The sequence below is a fragment of the Ischnura elegans genome, chromosome X (genome assembly GCF_921293095.1).
Source record: "Ischnura elegans chromosome X, ioIscEleg1.1, whole genome shotgun sequence".
Taxonomy (NCBI): domain Eukaryota; kingdom Metazoa; phylum Arthropoda; class Insecta; order Odonata; family Coenagrionidae; genus Ischnura; species Ischnura elegans.
In genome coordinates, this window is record NC_060259.1 from 28098472 (window position 1) to 28118313 (window position 19842).

Consider the following 19842-nt stretch of genomic DNA (forward strand, 5'->3'; position numbering starts at 1 on the left):
TCCTAGGATTGTTGACCAGTGATGATGATTTTTCTAAATGGTATTTACCAAATACCATTTAGAAAAATCATCATCACTGGTCAACAATCCTAGGATTGGTTTGACGCAGCTCTCCACTCAGTTCTCCTATCAGCTAATCTTTTCACACCTTTGTATTGGATGGATCATAATCAAAATACATGGTAAACAGTGGCCAAATGGATAAAGTTGCCAATTTTGGTTCAATTAGACTTTTTAGGTTTTCTATTTATTGCGCTGGAAACCATTCGCATCGCAATTTTTTATTATGTATCTGGATACCGAAGTACTTACTGTTCTTTCGTTGCTCTTTTGTATTCGTTTCCTATTTCTAAACATCACTTAAGTTGCTATTCATCCCGTCAAATTTAATTTTTTTAGTAACATAATGAATAATTGAATCGATTACTGTGTTATGGATTATTATTCTTGGGAAATAAAAACTGTGTTGCGTGACAGAGCGAAAGATTCATTGGAGTAAGAGAGAATTGCATCGCATCTCCAATGAGATAGTCCATGCCACTCGTCGTCCGTGCGCTTCTCCTTCGACAAAGAAAGGAGAAAATCCTCACTCTTGAGATGCCGCCTTAAAATTTCGGAATCGGAAACTTTCCTCGTGCTATTCTCTTCATTTGGGTGCGGGACGGCGTCGTGGAGCCGCCGCTGCCATTATTCTGCAGCCAAGAATTTAATTTTGGGATTTTACGATAGCGTTCAAAGAAGCATCCCTTTCCTTCTCCCGTCTAGCAAGAGTGTGTGTTTTTTTCCCCGAAATTTGCATCGTAAGTTGTTGTTTTGCTCCAAAAGGACCGCACCGCTCTCGAGTGTTCAGCCGTAGTGGGAGTTGTTCGTCAAGTTTGCCGTTATTGTCTCGTTCCGTGAAAGGCGAATAGAGTCGTGTTATGAAGAAATTACATCGTCTTAGCAGCCGTAAACCGATGAAACGGGAAAGCGTGAGGCAGAAGAAAGGGCCTCTCTTTCGAGGATTATTAAAATTTGTGAATATTATTTTCACTTCCCTTACCTCATGAGGGAGCTTGGCTTCAAATTTCCTCTTTTTTTTAATGGAATGTTATTTAACACTTACTCCCGCGCATCCAACGGGTAAATTTTACGGGATTCCGTGAAAGCTTGGGAGTGTCTGGCTATATAAATGTAGCAATAGCATCTGCTTGTGATGTGCTCATTTATTTATGACTATTTGCAATGTAATTGTAATGTGCCTCCATAATTTTTCGTGCAGCAGTTGAACACGAAATGTTTTTTTTCTGTTAAAAATTTGAGCGGACCCAATCATCAATAATGTTTTCCATCAGTAACAACACCTAATCTCAGTGGAGCAAGGTTGCCCTAATCACACCAGTTTTGGAAAAAAACTACTTCACTGAAAAATAGAGACGCAATATAATTTTTATTGCTGCTTCATATTGGAAAGTATGTCTACTTCTCTCAAAAATTTTGGGGACAGTAAATTCCAAGTAAAACATATGTATAAAAAATCAATTTCAAAACTTTGAAAACGGTCCAATTTAGGCAACAGGTTTCCCAAATCGCACTATCGGAGGTAAAAATTATGAAATAATGTTTAAACGATAATGAGAGACAGAGAGACAAGTTTTTAAGGTTTAATTTTTTAGATACGTAAACAGAGCAGATATGTGTATTAAAAGACATATACTTAAGGAATGAGAAAAGTAAAAATAAGGCATACCGTTGACATTAATAATAGATATAGTTTATCTGCTAGATGAAAAATGTAAAATGATTGTAACAAAATTTACAAGTCTTTTGGAGAAATGTTAATGCTTTGGAATAGTCTTTTCACTGCAGCTTTTTTAAGTTCTTACATAAAATCCATTGTCGTTCATCCACCGTGCAACAACAAGTGTTGACACTCCTTTCTGCGCTGGAAATAGCCCCAACCTGTCGTTTTACCTTTTCTGCTAAAACTTTAGGTGACCTCTTTTGAACAATTAGAAAACGTATTTCATCCATGAATAGCTTATTTAGCTTATTGTCATTAACAAGCGTTTCAAGGGCGTCAAAAAAATGGTAGCCACTCTCTTTGTTGAATCCTTTGACTCTATGAAAGGATATATTAGTAACAAAAGCAGGCAAAATGTAGGGGAATGACATCCTGTAAGTATTAAACGAAAATAGAGATGGCACTTTTCCACAGGGTTTCAACCTGTTCAGAGCGTTGGCCTCAAGAATTTGAAAGGCTTGCGTCCTAACATTTATTGGCGTTAGTCCAAACAATGAAGCTTCAATTTACAAAATAACTTGAACTAATTCGTGCTCTATTTCTATTGATACAGACGGATTGAACAGAAGATTCTCTTCCGTTAACTGCAACATTAACGCCTCGAATCAAAGTCCTATCAACCTCTCCTCGGCACTGCCGCATTAATGCCTTTTTAGAAATTTTGTATTTCCTACAACATTCATTTAATCTAATTTTTCCCTCTCTGTCTTCATTTACGGCAGATTTCATGTCTTCCAGGGGTTTATTTGCCATGAATATTTTTCATCCCTTCTCCTAACTTCCTTTCCTCCATTTCTCTCGACTCTTGATAAAAGAATGAAAAGCCAAGGTGTACAGAGAGACGTGCTGCGATTTGGGAGTGATTGCCATTTTACATGAAATCGTTTCCATTGTCTAAACACAGGATCGCACCACATGGTGATAGCGCTAAATGATTATAAAATAACAAGATATAAAATCTTTCGAACTCGAAATCTTACGAACAAGATATAAAATCTTTCAATGTTTATATGGTTCCGTTTGAAGTATTATCTCAAACGAGAGAGCTTTGAATATGACGGGCTTAAATCCAGGGTGAAGGGCATTAATAACATACTTCTTACACACTTTTGAGATTACGATCAATGTACCAGAACCACATGTACATTGCCTTATTAAGTCCATTTTTTTAGTCTGTCCTTTGGCTTAACCTCGTCCTAATCTTAGGTTTGTGTTCTTATTATTTGCGATAAGAAAAATATTAAGTAATCTAATTAAAAGAAAATTTACAAGTAAGGCAATAAGAAAGAGAAAATATCGATTTTCAAAATGAAGAAATGTATAAATAATACTGAAATATAAAGGAAGATAAAATGTCTATACCTCGTAAATATTTTTTCTTATGTAGTAGAAACTTGTCCAATTTATGTCCAAATATGTTAGCTATTAGTTTCTCTTCTTACATAAATTACACTTAACACCGACAACGTAAGCGCATGCGCAAAAGCTTTCATCTGCTGTATAATGAGTGCTTGGGCTCACCGGTAGAGCGTTCACATTTTCGCATTTGGCGCGGCCATCGATACCGTGAAACCTGTACTTAGCACTTTTAATGACAAAATAGGCGTAAGACTAAATTTTTGATAAAGGCAGAGGCATCGACTGAATATTAAGCTTGCCCTCATTTTTCTCGTCTCTCTTACTCATAGTAAAATGGAAAAATCAATTGATTGCTCCATCTGATAAAAAAGGAGAAAACGCCATATTGACTTTCCGAGGTTATAAAGACTGAGCCCACTCATTTTTGAAACTCTCTATCTTGAGATCATACTGAACATAAAAATATGACTATATTCTCCAGTACTCAATATAATAAAATAGGCATATGAGAGTGGCTTATTGCAATTTATGACAAATTTTTTGGATTCGATGTAAAATAAGTATTCCGTCATTTTCTCTATCTTTTGCTGTTTTAGTTGAATTTGCTGCTTCGTTTTTATTCCTCCACCTGTAAAGTACTGTAACAACTACTGAAATGTTGACTTTTTCTGGTGATGAAAGATCGAAGCATGGCTCATCTAACTTGTTCGGTCCCTTAATAAACTTTCCTCCATAACCTAATCATATTTTTCCGTGAATCTAAAGATTTGATGCCTCTAAAAATATTCCAGTATTTGAATCGCCAATGGAAAATAAACGAATATAGTTTCCGACCATTCCTTCAAGTACTAGAACCATTTTTTCCCTGCCGGAAATTTTCTCGCCAGCCGACATCTGCGAACAAATCTCCCGGAGTGCCAAGTCTTCAGGAACGGCATAACTGCGGGGAGACTGAGCTTGTCCCAATGCATTCGTTTTCTTTTTAGTCCTCCGCGACATTTTCAATAAACGGCCATCCCATTTCATACGCCTCAAAGAGCTATACTACACCCGGACTGCCTCCAGCTATTTTCTCCACCATGCGAGCCACTTGTTCTTTTCCACATCGCAACTTCTCTTCCACACCATGTCACACGCGCCACCAGTCCCATCTCATCGTCTTCCTCGTATCTTTCGTCGGAGCCACGAAAAATCTGTTACTATAAATGCCTTTTTTGTACTTTTTCGAAGTTGTGAAGATTTAAGCTCGTCATATTCGAAGCTCTCTTGCGTGAGATGATACTTATACGTAACCATATCAACCTGTGTTTAACATATTGAAATGAAAAGCGGTAGCACTTTTCCACGATAGTTTATTTCTTACGACGCGTTTCGTCTCACAGAGCCGTCCTCTGGTACACTTTTAATGACGAAATATTCATAAAACTTTCAATATTTTACTAAATCAGAGACATTATATGAATATAAGTATCCTCTCATTTTGCTCGTCTTTCGTACTCTTAGTTGACGCTACCGACTGAAAAATCAATTGAATGCTCTTTCTAATGAAAGGCACAAAGTAATTTTCTGAGGTTGTAACGACTGAACTTAGTCATTTTCGAAGCTCTATATCTTGCGATCATGCTTAATTACTGCATCCACTCGTGCTATTGTACCGTTCATTTTCCCGTTTGAAAGTTTTGAAAGAAATGGAGAATCCTTCTTCAAAAACTTTCAAAGCTATTGGCACCAGTTCATTAGGTTCTAGTAACTTTTAGATCCATTTAATCTCAAGATTACATGTGAATTTTGCGATTTAAGTGAAATTCTTTTTCAGTCCTTGATTTAGTGTTTCAATGGATTTTCTCGAATCGGGATATTCCTTGCAGTTATGCTGATATTCTATATTCTCTTCGCATTTTACCGCATATATTTAGATTTCACAGTGATTTAAACTTTCTTACTTATTTCAGTGTATGCAAAAGAAATTTATGTCAAGTTTGAAATCATTGAACGGCTGGTGTAAGCTTACTATATCGGTAGTTCATGTCACAAAATAACACTTCTAGTGTTCCTCGTCAAATTTTTGTAATTATCAGTATGAATTCTGTTGGCTTTGAAACTATTTCATACGAAGTTTTTGTTGTACTTGAGTCTCGATATTTCTCTTAGTTTTCGAAGCATCCTATTGATGGTAAATGTCCATGCACCATCTTACGATGTTCAGACTATAGCTCATTAATTGAGGGTATGGGATTGATGGAAAGTTCCGAAAATTACCAGGCACAATTTGACAAATCTTTTACCCTTTTTCACCTCACATTAACTTTGCTGTTGTAAATTATTTTAGTCTGGAACACTTTTTTTATAATTTCAACGGGGTTCAAAGCAGGATCTCCAAAAATTCTGTCTGTAATTCTATCATTTTCCCAGTATAATTCATGACTTACCTGATGGTCAAACGGGAGCTCAGGTTTAAATCCAGGTCAAGCCAAATGGCTTTATCATGCCTCGTCACATCTTTTGTGTGTGCGTCTTTGCACCTGCGCGAGAGATTGCGGTCTGAGTCACGTGTTTAATGCAGTACTCCCGAGCGTGCATTTTCTTTGCCCGAATATTCTCGGCGCGGCCGCCACGCCTCCAGCCGCCTTCAGCCGCCATTATCCGCCCTCAGCCGCCATCATCGGCCCCCCAGCCGCCATTATGAGTGCACGCGACGGCCTTTCGTGGTCACGCGAAGTCCCCCCGGGTCGATGGCGGCCGGAAGTGCGGCAAGTCGGTCGGTGGAGCGGCTGGGGGCCCGACCCTTCTACGGCGAAACGGTTCAATTTTTAGGTGCTAATTAGGCATCATTGATTGATGATTGAAGTTTCCATTACGGCCATGCGGTAATTGCAATGGCTTCTCGTTAATTTTACAGCACGTGTAGTAGTCCTTTTAAAATATCCATGAGACCTTAATATTTTGTATTGTTCCATTAAAAGAAGTTTCTGGTAAACGTTTGTTGGTCCCAGCGACCAATGCGCTAGTGTTACATATCGTTGCCTTTCGCTTGGGAAATGTGTGCATGGCATTTGACTGCAAGCATTACGCTTTTAGCACTCAAAATTTCATAGCTTTTTCATGCTTCATAGCTGTCATCGGTGTAGGCCATTAATTATTGTTTTATATTTTTTTTACTTTTACTCATAAGGAACAATAATGGGCAAATTGCGATTTTTTCCGAGCACTTCAAAGCTTTTCTTAAAGAAATACATACCACTCAGTGTTTGCGTAAGAAGTACGTTGTAATTTTTTAAATTATCATCATTGGTAATTAAGATTGGAGTTGGATGGTTTCATGATATGCATTAATTGCTCCTGCACCTTTTCATTTTTTTAAGACAGTTCAATCAAATTTATAGCAGCTCTGTCGAAATACGTATCTGTAGGCTGGAGAAAAAAATTCAAATTACTTTTTTGCCAAGGAGTCTTAAGAGCTTTCCAAAGGGGATTTTAATCAAATTAGTTAAATAGATAAGAAAATGTTGAATATTTGTAGGGATCATTTTCCAGTGGTTTCACTAATGTTTCAACTTTTTTTTGTAAACAATACGTTGGTGATGACAACGTTATTTTTTGTTATTTGTTGCGCATTTTTAATTTTTACTTGAATTTAAATGAATACTTTATTGTTGAAGCGAATAACAAACTCCAGCGGATCCAAAACACTGAATGTCATTCCTTTTTAAACTCCGCTACGTATAAGATACGTCTTTATATAGGGAAAAACTGTTTTTTTTCTATGGTTGTGTGTAGGAATCGCGTAATTATTTTCTCTGAGTCTTTATATTCCCTTAATCTTCCTTTTAGAAGCAAAATATCTAGCAGACATATTATACACCAACCACAGTCCATAATTACAAATACAGCGTGCTGGCTTATATTATACCCCGTAGAGCTACCAAATATCCACATCCCTTCCTGGTCGAATTCACAAAGTCATAAAATTGCCTGCCCATGAACCTAAAGCACAGCATTAATGGGCAGTTGTTTCAAACGAAACTTCACACTTACCTTCCGCATGAAAATATAACTCCTTGAATCCATTCGCACGAAAAAATAAATAAGTGCTGCTGCCATTTTATGCTTTGTTCTTTGGTGTTTATTCTCAATGTTTTTGCTGTTTTTGATGTTGTTTTTGATAATTGAAGGCATGAATGTGTTAGATAGTATTCTCATTCTTCATTTCAGTTTTTCGTTTCGATTAACATACGGAGATTTTCGATATAAATGCATAAATACGAACTGCCATGAAAAATATTTTTGAAAAGTTACGGGAAGAAAGCTTTCTATCATACTGAAAACAAGGCATTGCTCATTATCACATGTTAGAGGGTCATATTTTAACGTAAATTTTAACGTAACGTAACGTAAATTTTATGTAACAATAAAAGGAAATGTGTCGATGTAATGATGAGCAGAGGGACTGATATGGAGTGTGCATGTTTTCAGGTGGTCTGCCCAGCATCCGAGACAGCCTGACGCAGCCGGTGCACGTGCGGGCGGGAGACGACGCACTCATCACATGCGTGGTGCGGGACGCGGGCGGCGCGGCCGTCATGTGGAAGCGGGAGGACCGGGAGCGTCACAGCCGGCGGGTGCTGACGGCGGGGGAGACGCGCGTCACCGCCGACCCTCGCTTCCACGTGCTACACGACGCAGGTGAGTCATCTTGCCTGTCCCCTCCATTCAAATGCACATCATCAGGGGCGTAGCCAGGAACCACCCTAAAATAAAGAATTAAATTAAATTTTAAAGAATATGACATGTATCAGTAAGATTTATGAGTCATTATACACCGACTCACCAAAATTGGCAAAAATGACCCTTGAGGTTAATTTTTTTTATCAAATGTGGAAAATTGCAAATATTTGTGTACCAAATGGAATCCCCCAAACCCTTTTTTTGCACAATAAATATCACTTGTATGGCGAAAGGGACTTGGGGTTTACTATATTTGGTTTACAATACGTGTATTACAATAGGTATTGCAATTTTTTTTTATTTTAGGGAGGGGCTGTGTCTAAAACACACAGAAAATTTATAAAACCGAGGACATATCTACTGTCAAAAATTTATCAGAACATTTTAAATTCCTGTAAATTTTATTTGATTTTTTTTTAATCTGTTATTTTACTTGCTCAATTCAAGAGCTTTAAAAAAGTGAACATTTTTTATCCCTAGAAATCACATTTTCTGCTATTATTCCCTTAAAATTACGCAATTGATGGGTCGTCGGGAAACTGTTTTGCTAAAACATATTGGTGCAGTAGAATAAATTTGTTTTATAGGTTAATGTTTATCTGCGAAAATTAATTGGTTTAAGGGGGACTCTCGTGCCCCCTGTGCTCCCCTCTGGCTACGCCACTGTGTATCAGAGTGACTTTCTCAATCCCATTGGTAGAAATATGTATTAGGTAAGCATGTTTTATACCCTTTATTCTGGAAAAAATAATTATTTTTTTATCTTCTCATCTTGAATAGAGCATACTTGAATCCATGATTCATTTCATTCATGGCATTAATAGTCTCAGTCTTCACGTACTTAAAAACTTAATCAGAAAAATTGTATATATTTTCCATTTTAACCATAAAAATCAGAATATACCCTTAATTACTCCGGCTAAATTCATTATCAATTTGAACCACATACAATTAAAGGGAAAATATTTTTTGTAAAATGCAATTAATTTGGTTCAAGGTTTCTAAGAATTTAATATGAAGTTGATATAAGATATTAAAGAATCCCACTGTTTCATTCGTATAATTAGGGATACGATGATATATTTCCCTCGCAGAACTTTCGAAACGGCCATTTTCAGAAGCTTTGGCTCTGATTGAATGTAATTATTATAAAAGATGTTGTTGATCAGCAGCTTTCACGTCTTTCTGAATAACTACTTTGACGAAATAATCTTGGCATAAATAATTTCCAAATATATTATAGTGAATTCGGCTAGGATTCCAATAAATTAACATTTATCTGCTCTAAGGAATGGAAATATATTCCTCATCCTCAAAATGTATCATATCATCCTCTTTCTCTTTCAGAAGCTCTTCACATACTACTTTGCTTTAATTTCGCTCTCTCAGTTACAATAAAAATGTTAAGGAACATTCATCCCATAGTTGCCATAGAATAAAGTTTTAGGATACAGGCCTATTTCAGTCTTCAACAAAAATAATACTCGATATAAACAGCTAATGAAACTCATTCCTTACTTTTTGTCTGAAGTATCTGGAGGAGGAAAGGAGAATTCAAAGGTAGACCGTAGTCAACGCGACCAAAACGAGTCACTCTCCCATACCACTGCAGAAAAATAGGGGGCCTAATTTGCCATTGTGTAAATTTTTAGTTCTAACCCAGTGAAAATAATACTCGATATTAACGGCTTATTAAATCCATTCCTTACTTTTTGTCCTGACTACCCTGAATAGGGATTCAAAGGTAGTCAACGCGACCAAAATGAGTCACTCTCCCATACCACTGCAGATGAATAGCGGCCCTATTGTTGGGCGGTCGGGCCCGCGCTCGCCAAGCGGCCCGTCACTTGAATTCCGTCGCCACCAGAGCTTCGTCATCCTGAAAGGGCTTTTACGCCACTTGAAATGAGCCATCGATTCTGGGGAGACCCTGGTGCAGACAAAACGTCAAGTGACGTGCTCAGCTGAAATATTTTTGGACCGACTATGAGTAGGTCTATGGAAATCTTTAGGCTTTGCATAATTAATTTGGCATTTGGTTTTAAATAATTTAGTGTGGAGGGGCGAATTCGGTGAAAATACGGTAATGTTTATAAGCAAGTCATTTTTCCCTCATAAGTTGCATTTGTATTTTTCACCAAGTTTACGAACCGAAATATATCCTCAACTATGCCATTGTAAATCTATAAATAGAAAATTTTGATTGTTCTTCGGATATTCTATGCTCTGACGCTTATTTTTCAGTTTAGAATCGCGCAATGAACATTCATTAGACAGTGTACTTCCATTCACTGTCGATTCACTTCCAAATTTTTTTCTCTAGATTCCAATTTTTTACACTTGTCCTTTTTCTGACTTTCGAGGTACATTCTGATAATTGCAGTGGTTTAAATACATCTTTCGCCGATTGCTACGTGAAAATTTCGGCTTAGCGTTTGCATTCCTCCCTTTGGGCGATAACTGTAACATGCCTCGTCATCTCGAGCAAAGGCTTGAGACCGGAAGGCCCAAGATTGAGGTTTTTGGTAGAATAAATCATCATTTTTTTCTTTGATCTTGATGATGAGATTAATATTGTAGGCTGTATTAAGGCTAAGCAAAATTTTCACATGATTTACTCTATCGCTTGCTTTTAACTTTTTTCCTGTGATTGAAGTGAGTGACGGAATTGCAATATTATTTCAGCATTTAATTGATGGCCATTGAGAACCGAGCGACTGTCAAACAACTATATTTATTTATTTATTTATTGACGAAATAAATTTATTTCACCATTGGCAGTACACACATCTGCAAGGCTAAAGTCAAGTATAAAATTTACAAACAATTACATACATACATGAATATTGAAATTACCAGGATAAGATTCTTTAATATTCTTCTTCTAATATTCTTCTATATTCAATCATGCTTTCATTCCGTGGATATTAGGTTAAAATTTTAGTATCGATTTGTTGAAAACGGGGTAATTTCAATGAGAAAGCCATTCTTCCCCCATAATTTTCCTTTTTTCATGATGTTCACCACTCGATGAATTCATACATTCGACTAATGCGATAGAGTTTTTACGTGAATTTAATAATTTCCCATTAGAACCTTCCAGATGAAATTTTCATTTGTGAGAAGGAGTAAATAATACTGTAGCTTATCGTACTGTTGCCAAAAGGGTCGTTCACTAATACCGGAAATATTAACTTATAAAAAGAAATCGGTAAATGGAGGGAGAAGGTAAGTTACAACTTCAAAGATTATGCTCATTTAGCCATTCGGTCATATTAAATAAAATGACTTTGGGAAATTCACATATTTAATTTCACACCACCGCTGCGACATCAAGTGTCGCACCGCAACGAAATCAAATGGTCGATCGATGAGTGAACGACTCCATTGGCAATCGCTCCCAAGAGGGAGAACGACAACGAACCACGCGAGGCCGATGCGCGACACACAGGAGAAGCTGAGACCCAATGATCCGCTCGACAGGAGTCGGTGACGTAATCAAATTTTCTGTGGAAGGGTTAAAAGGCCGTAAAAATTTTCGTCGCGACAAGTTCAAGAAGTAGGCGACGCACAGTGGGCTGAAATCGAAATAAGCTGGCGAATACCCGCAAAACTTTTTTACCTGCGAGTGTGATATATCGTATAAAATTTCTTAGGAAACTTTCGCGCAACATTCCGCGTTTAGTTCAACGTTCCCGCGTATTAAATATACGTATAGGGGAACACGGGGTGGAACGGGGTAAGCGAGTTTTTTTTAAGTGCGATAAAAGGTAATGCGCAAGCGGCAATAACTATATCCAGTCCAGTTATAAGTTAAGCAAAACCAATCTGGACTGGTTGTAGTTATTGCCGCTTTTTTTCGCACTTAAAAATCGCTTACCCCGTTACGCCCCGCCACTCCGTTCCGCCGTGAGTTCCCCTATATGGGGTCAAACTTCGCGAACTACGAAACATTTATGTATGATTTTACTCTTTCCCGACGAGCAACATGTAAAACTCTTCTCGGGATACCGCGCGGGTAAGACTATATAAGAGCGCCGACGTTTCGGGTACCGACTCGCTACCCATGCTCACGGCTACATTCATTATATGAAGGTAAGTTATAACTTCAAAGATTATGCTCATTTAGCTCATTTCACAACTTTAATGTAGCCGTGTCGGTGCCCGGAACCTCGGCGCGCTTATATAGTCTTGCCCGCGCGGTATCCCGAGAAGAGTTTTTATACCAAAACATTTTCCAAATATTTGAATCCTTCGAGACAGATCAAAAATGCAACTATGGGGGTCTCTTTATTTTTAACTCTATTTTCATTGACAGTAAAAAATTGGTGAATGGGCCCATTTTTCGCAATTGAAGAGGATTAATGTGTATGATTACTTTCCACTTAGGTTTCATCACTGATCCTTGCGAGGGTGACACGAATATGCACAACAGAATATCCCATATCTCTCTCCTAAGTGCATGGCCCGAGGTCAGAGTGGAATAATACCGCTTTTGACTTCGCGATACAGTATAATCCGTTTATAACGCTGGTCTCGGGGGACGGAAGTTATAACCGCTTTCTCATTTTTTTGGGAAACTTTTCAGGAAAGAAGGGAAGACATCAAAAGCTAAATTTTAGCACAGATTTTTTCGTATACGAGGATAGGCTGAAAAGTAATGCACACATGTTCGTAGAACGCAAACGAAATTACTTGCAGAAGTACACCAGGTGGCATTTGGAAGTGCCCATTATACGCATTTAAAAGGCCTCGAGTTCATCCCGTGTATATTGAGCAGCGGTAGTATGGAGTCTTGTGTTCTAAAGCCATATCATCGCGAGTTGAACAGCATGCTGTTATCGAGTTTTTAACGGCAAAAAAGTTACTCCTATTGATTTTTATCGTCATTTAAAGGCTTATTATGGTGGATTATTATGCTGTGTATAGGTCGACTGTGAATCGATGGCTAGTAAAATTTCATGCTTGCTGCGTGGAAAAGTCATAATTTTTTATGAACCACGTATCAGACTTCCGATCACTGCAACGGGCAATAAACATCGCAAACACTCCGAAGATTTTATTCGAAATGCCGAGCAAATCACTCAACAGCGTATCGCAAATCATATTGGAATATCGAAAAGATGTATCGGCTTCATTATTGAACAATTGAAATACCGGAAAATCTGTGCGCGATGGTTCAATAATTTTGCTAGATGACAACGCTCGTCCACGCACGTCACGCGCAACTGAAGAGGTTCTGCGAAACCTGAAGTTTGAACCCACGAATATTACAAAAGAGGATCCTCAAATTCACCTCTAAATGTGTTGTCTCTTCGCGCATTTAAATGGGTTTGCAAAATTCGCCTCCAGCGCCGCTAACGGACAAAATGAACCAATTTTCGTGGAGAAATAAGATATAATAAGGGGTGTTAACCGAAATTTATTTTCATGATTACATCTACATAATACCCTGCGAGCCACCTCTAGGATGTTTGGCAGGGGGTGATCAATCACCAGCATGAAGCATGCAATTGGACTCCCACATGCACACCACACAGTCCAAAAGACGTCACGCATACTAACAAATCATACTATCATATGCTGTTAGAAATAATAATAAAATTAAGAAAGATGCATTAAGTTTTACGTAGGTTAGTAGGCTTCACTACAAGTCATCTAATCTATTTATGAGTTCTTTCGCTCCCGTTGTAATCTCTTATTGATCGTGGAAAAAAAGACATTCTGAATCTGTCTGTCCTACAGGCTATAATTATGTGATCTATCAAATTCATAACTCTTCAATGCTATTCCTCGCAATTACAAACATTATATTGCAAAATATTGGAACAAAGTGGATCGCATTGCACTCATCACCACGCCGCAGACATTTTTGAAAACCGATTGAAATGCGGCCGATGTTTCAATCAGCCTTCTATAGGATTGAATTGGGCCTCCTCTACGCAGTCCCCCTGTTTGAACCGATTCCAAGCCTCCTTTACTCTCCCGATCTTTCCCTTTGCGATTTTTATTTTTTCCTCTCCTCATGAGAGGTATGAAGGGAAATCATTACTCCTCGAATGATGAGGTGAAGGCAGCTGTCAAGTCCTGGATTCGAAAAAAGTCGGAAGAACTTTTCAGTGACGGAATGAAAAAGCTTGTCACGCGTTGGGAGAAATGTGTTAGTCTCATCGGCGCCTATATTAAAAAAGAAAAACATGATTTTGAAACTTAATAATTGTACTTTCATGTGCTTCTTCCCCGATCTGGCCAAGTTTTTCGTGTTCTTCAAGTTCGTGTGCAACCTACCTTCGTTGCCAGTGGCGGATCCAGAATAGATACAAAGGGGGAGGTATGTGGGAGGTAACTTTCCAGCGGTAGTAGGGATCCCAAAAATTCTATCTAGTGTAAATTGGATACCCAAGGGGGGGGGGCTATAGTCCCCCATAGCCCCTCCCTGGATGTCCCACTAGGTTGTAACATACCAAAACCGTGTAAAATAGGCCCTAAGGTTAGAGCTAATTTGTATTTCAATTCTTTAAATTAGGTAAATATATCGGGAAATATAGAAACTAAATACTTCTGTACAAAGAGTCAACCCCCAAATATTTCGATTTTATGATGTTATAGTGTGTGTTTCGAGCTCCCTTATAGCCCCTAGAGACCCCTTACCTCCCCCCAAAGATACGCCACTGCTCGTAGTACAATTTTAAAATGTTATTTTGTTGTTCAAGGCATCGTTCAAGATCTGTTTAACGGTATTTACAAAAATAATCTAATATTTCCTTCCTTCACGGCAGTTGGTGGGAGGAATTTTACCAATGAGTCTCCCAAAAGTAACTATGGACTAATGTTATGGCAGGAATAGAAGGATCAACAACTTTGCTATTTCCACATGGTAATTTATTGAGACCGACCATGGTTTCGTTACAACCCAACCCCTACCTCCACCTAACCAACGGCTCCCGGAAATTTCCCTACCCAACCTTCTGCTACATATACTGTCAATTTACCTGCTTTCTTCACCTTGATAATGTTACTCTGAAACGAAATCATGGTCGATCTCAATAAATTACCATGTGGAAATAGCGAAGTTGTTGATCCTTCTATTCCTGCGATTATGGATTTCCACCAAGTTACGCCCGCTACTATTAATTATAATTTTATGGCTTTGAGGGACATGGGGAGACCCGCAGTACGTACGAAACCGCGGTTTAGTGGGGCGCGTCATAAGCGGATTTTACTGTATTTCCTTTTTGCCGTTTCAGTTATCTTCCATCGATTCGGAGAGTCATCGGCGCCCAACCACCAGTTCCGTCATTTATTTCTCTTTCGCACGTGATGAATCATCTAATACATCGTGACCGCTGTTAAATATTGTTTCGTGATTGCTGCGTGGATCCCTCATCAACGAAATCCGATTCCTCGTTTATCATTGATGAGCGCCGATTCGGCGATAATGTCACGCACAGTTTTCCATACTCCTCGTAGCATCGGTTGAAAAAGGCGCGGCTGTCTCCGGCGTTTCTTAAACCGTATATTTTCAATTTAAATTTTGGCGTAATATCCGGTTCATATTAAAAAAATTATCGATAAATTATCCGAATGGATATTTTCACCCATGTGATTAAAATTTAGGATAATTTATCGCTATTATTTATCCATTCGGATAATTTATCGCTAATTTTTACCGTGTGATTCCAGTGCCCATACGTCAGTGCTGGAGTTCATAGAAAAAAATTAACGCGGAAACTGGTGAAATTAGCGTGAAATTTAGCGAGGACGTTATTAAATTTTGATTTAACTGGAAAATTGAAGTGAAACTTTGGAACACGTAATGTCTTAGTCATTTTTATTCGCATCAATTTTCGCTTTGCACCAATTGTGAGCATATGAGGCTCTGAGCCGGGAGGTAGAAACAGGGCCGTTTTCCAGAACGTTACTCAAGTCTTGATCCTGACTCAAACCCGACTCTGTTGCTACGTTGGTATCACTAGATTTATTGTCGTAATGGTTTTTGGAAGGTGTGCCCGACAGCTGGGGTCATTTTCGCTATGAGGGAATGTTAATGAAGGAAAGGTGGATAGAAACCCGGCGTCGACATTAGCATTAGTCTACTCTTAAAGCTTTTTAGCCAATTATTTATGTTTATGAACTGGATGGCTGGAACTTTTTGACTGGGGTTTCAATGCAAAATCCTTTAATTTTTCACCAAAATGTATTTTTTTAGTATTTATGGGTCTCATCATATCATGCATCATATTGAAAGTTCCTTTATCGTGTATATTATCATCCATACATCATAAAGGAACTTTCAATTTTTTGGATTTTTTTTTCGCTTGCCATTTTACGCCGGTTACCTCTACCCTTATTATCATAGTTTCATTATTTAGGGTTATTATAATGCCCTCCGTGTTTCTCTTAAAGATATCTATTCCTAATTCCTCAAACAGTTTAATCGCAGCGCGTAGCCTCCGAGTCTATAGCGGCTCCCAGCGTTATTCGTTTAACATCTGTGTAAAGATATATGTGTGTCCTTAAGTTTATGGCAAATCTCACAGCTTTCCTTTGTATGTTATGAAGTTCACGGACCAATGCAATTTTTCTGCACCGGATCCCATATGCTCGCTGCATATCCAAGGTGTGCCTGGACGAGTGCGATATGCCAACTGGTTTTTTTTGCATCCGAAAATCTTCCCTCAAAACGCTTTACAAATCCTAACTTCATCAGGGCTCTGCCTCAAATATTTTTATATGTATTTCCCTCAATGTATAGAAGTTATCGCAACTTCCAGATTCTTCACTACCTCTGTCTCCTTCATGTTTACTCCATCTACACCGGGAATAGATGGATGACCTACGCAAGAAATGTACCGCCTTGCATTTTCTCAGGTCAAGTTTTGTTCCCCACTCTTGGGCCCACCCATGAACGTTGTTTAAATTCGATGACAGAATTTCAAATTCAAAAGAATTGCAAAGAGTGGTCACTAATTTCGCAATAGATGACAGCGTCGTCAACAAATAAACGTATTTTACTGCTAATTGGCGAGCAGAGGTCATTTATATAAAAAATTAACAAAAGGAGATCGATTACGCTTCCTTGTGGGACACCTGATATCACTTCAACTACATCAGGGGGTCTATTCTCTAACTCGAAGCTCCCGTCGTGGTAGCTTCGAACTAGCTACCAGAATTGGCTACCAACCCTATTCCCTAACTGGGAGTAGCTAATTCATACCGAGAATTTCTGGTAGCTTTCTCAGACCGGATATGGGGTATGAGAAATATTTCGTGCGAACTCAGTTTTTACTTTTAGAACCAATGAAATAGCTCGTTACATTGTGTTGCCTGCGGGAAAATCAGAATGTAGTCGTTCTCGGCTGACTTTTTCTTCTAGTTGAAATTAATGTGCTTTGTAAATTACGAAATGCTGAGTGCCTTTAGCTTTCATAATAATAGAAATACGTAGAAATAATTATATTTGGCTAAGCGGTTTTTATATCAATTCAATAGTTTCGATCGATGCAGCGCAGTTTATGTCACGATTGATAATCATGTAGGCCATGTAATAAGGCCAGTAAATATAATAAAGAGAAAATGTTAGTAAACTACCAACACATTAAACCAATGCTATTTTTCGTTCTAATTCCCGAGAACTTTTCACTCATCGCTCCTTATGCTTTTGCATGTTAATTGATGCAAAAAAATTTATGACCAACTGTTTCTGTGCATAGATTGTTCCTTCTTGCACTGCGAGAGAATATCGCAATAACATGTACATACGATAAGTATATTATTTCGGGAATATCTTCAACAAAGTTAATGGGAAGGTGGAGAAAATTATGTTTGAAAGTTACGTCATTTCACTCAGATTGGCCTAAGCAATCATTTTAGGCTCACAATATGCTTCAAACGATATTTACACAAAACTCTACTGTCGTGCCATTCTCACGACGGCTAAATTAATATTTAAATGGTTTTATGAATCACTATTATATGCCAACCGCCAACCTTGCACCATTGCAAGCAAGGGCGATTCATTAGGACTTGACCGTCATTATGAAAAAACAACCTATTAAACGTAGTTCCTTCTCTCAATATTAAAGTCATATTATATTATTGTTTTTGTGATGACTTCCTCCGTGGTCTTCTGGAATATCCATGGCTACACTTTCTCAAAATTCAAAACAAATACACCAACTTAACTACCGGCACTGAAATTAAATACGTATATACGGCCAAAGACACAAATGAAAGCAGAATGATATCATGAACACATTTTTTCATTGGAATAGCAAAAAAATTATTAATAACTATCATGAAACACCTTACATTGCATTATAACACAATAATATCCACCTCTCTACGGTCTGCATCTATGTAACCCTTAACTCTCTTCACAAAATCACTTCAATAAAAAGATCGTTGATCACTTTAAAGATCGTTGCTGATAATGCACGGTAAAGTTAATCATAAATGTATAAACACTTGCAAAAATAAGACATCCATCTCTGTGCAGTGGATACATTGGCATTGGTAATGATTTCAAAGCATCAATTAGTACTGTCACTACAACACAGTCTCTCGCAGCATCAATAATAATCACTGTTTTCGGGGTTTTTCTTCTCACTAGTAATGACTTCATGCAAAATAAGATTTCACTTGAAATAAAATGATTGAAAGCAACATTTTTCTTCTCCAAATAATGAAATCAACTCGTTAACGCGATCGATAGTTCACTCCGAAACATACATGTTTAGTCACGAAATTTGTCACTCATGCCCACTACTTCGTTAAGAATACAATAATTGAAGGCTTCAAATAATTTACGAAGCATTCCCGACCTCATTAAAGAAAATAATTACGCAAAACAACAAACATAGTCAACACTTTTCTTGTTTACCACTCAATCGCTAGCCGTGTCAAGAAAGACTGATGGGATAGAACAAAAGATTAGCGACACGCGCCACTTGGTTCACGGCAGTTCACAGGAATTCCCATGGCCCTATGGGAATTCCCTATGTATTTTGATGGTAGCTAGCTGAAGCGCGGGGTTCGAGGGCGCGCTTCGCGAAGCTACCGTGGTAGCTAGTTTGAAGCTACGGAAGTAGCTTCAAATCCCATAGAGAATAAGGGTTGGAGCCTAATAAGCTACCGGTAGCTTCTGCAAGCTCCCTTCGCCGGAGCTTCAGCGTTAGAGAATACAAGTGGGAGCAAGTAGCTTAATTAAGCATCTTTCCACCGGAAAGCTACCGCGCTTAGAGTTAGAGAATAGACCCCCAGAACTGGTATCGTCCAGAACTACTTTTTGCTTACAATTATTCAGGAAGTCGCATATCCAGTTCACTACTGTTTCGTTAAATTCGTGTGCCTACTATTTGTATAAAATTTTTTGTAAAGTACCGTGTCGAAAGCTATCTTAAAATCTAGAAATAATGCGTCAACTGACCTTTTCGATTCACCAAATTTGAGAACGTAGAGGAGAAAAAGCACGAACCGTACTTAGCGCGACCTCTCCGGAAGCCGTGCTGACAGCCATGTAGGAAGTTTCGACTGTCCAAGGAAGTCATAAAATTGCTAACAACGATATGTTCGAGAAAGCCAAATCAACTTGATAGTCGCTTTTAAATCTTTGGGAATAGCCGACTTCTTAAGTTCATAACAATATTAAACCAGTCTTGCCATTTTTGCATATTTAAGTCGGGGCTGAAAAAATGGACCACTAAACATAAAACAGTAAGTGGCAAAGTTAATCAGTAAAAAAAGATAAGCTATGCTAGCCACTATAAATTTAAATACCAAGCATTGAATGATAAAGGACGAGATTTATCACATTTCGGCACCATACGGGGAAAGATATTTTTTTAGAACTGATTCCTATAGTATGAGTCATTGCCGTCAGAGCCTAGATGTTTAAAATTTTTCGGAGGCGGATTTGAGAAAGGAATACCAACGGAGTTAGAGACATAATAACTCTGGCCGTTTCCGCAAAAAGC

General features: G+C 38.2%; 1 protein-coding gene across 4 annotated transcripts in view; it reads left to right on the top strand.

Moving 5' to 3' along the window:
• Positions 1 to 19842, top strand: part of LOC124170556 (Ig-like and fibronectin type-III domain-containing protein 1) — a 381562-nt gene that overhangs the window by 342334 nt on the left and 19386 nt on the right. For all 4 annotated transcript variants that reach the window (XM_046549349.1, XM_046549352.1, XM_046549351.1 and 1 more), the window contains one exon: positions 7616 to 7825. In XM_046549349.1, the coding sequence (XP_046405305.1) occupies positions 7616 to 7825 (210 nt within the window). The remainder of the gene's footprint in view (positions 1 to 7615; positions 7826 to 19842) is intronic.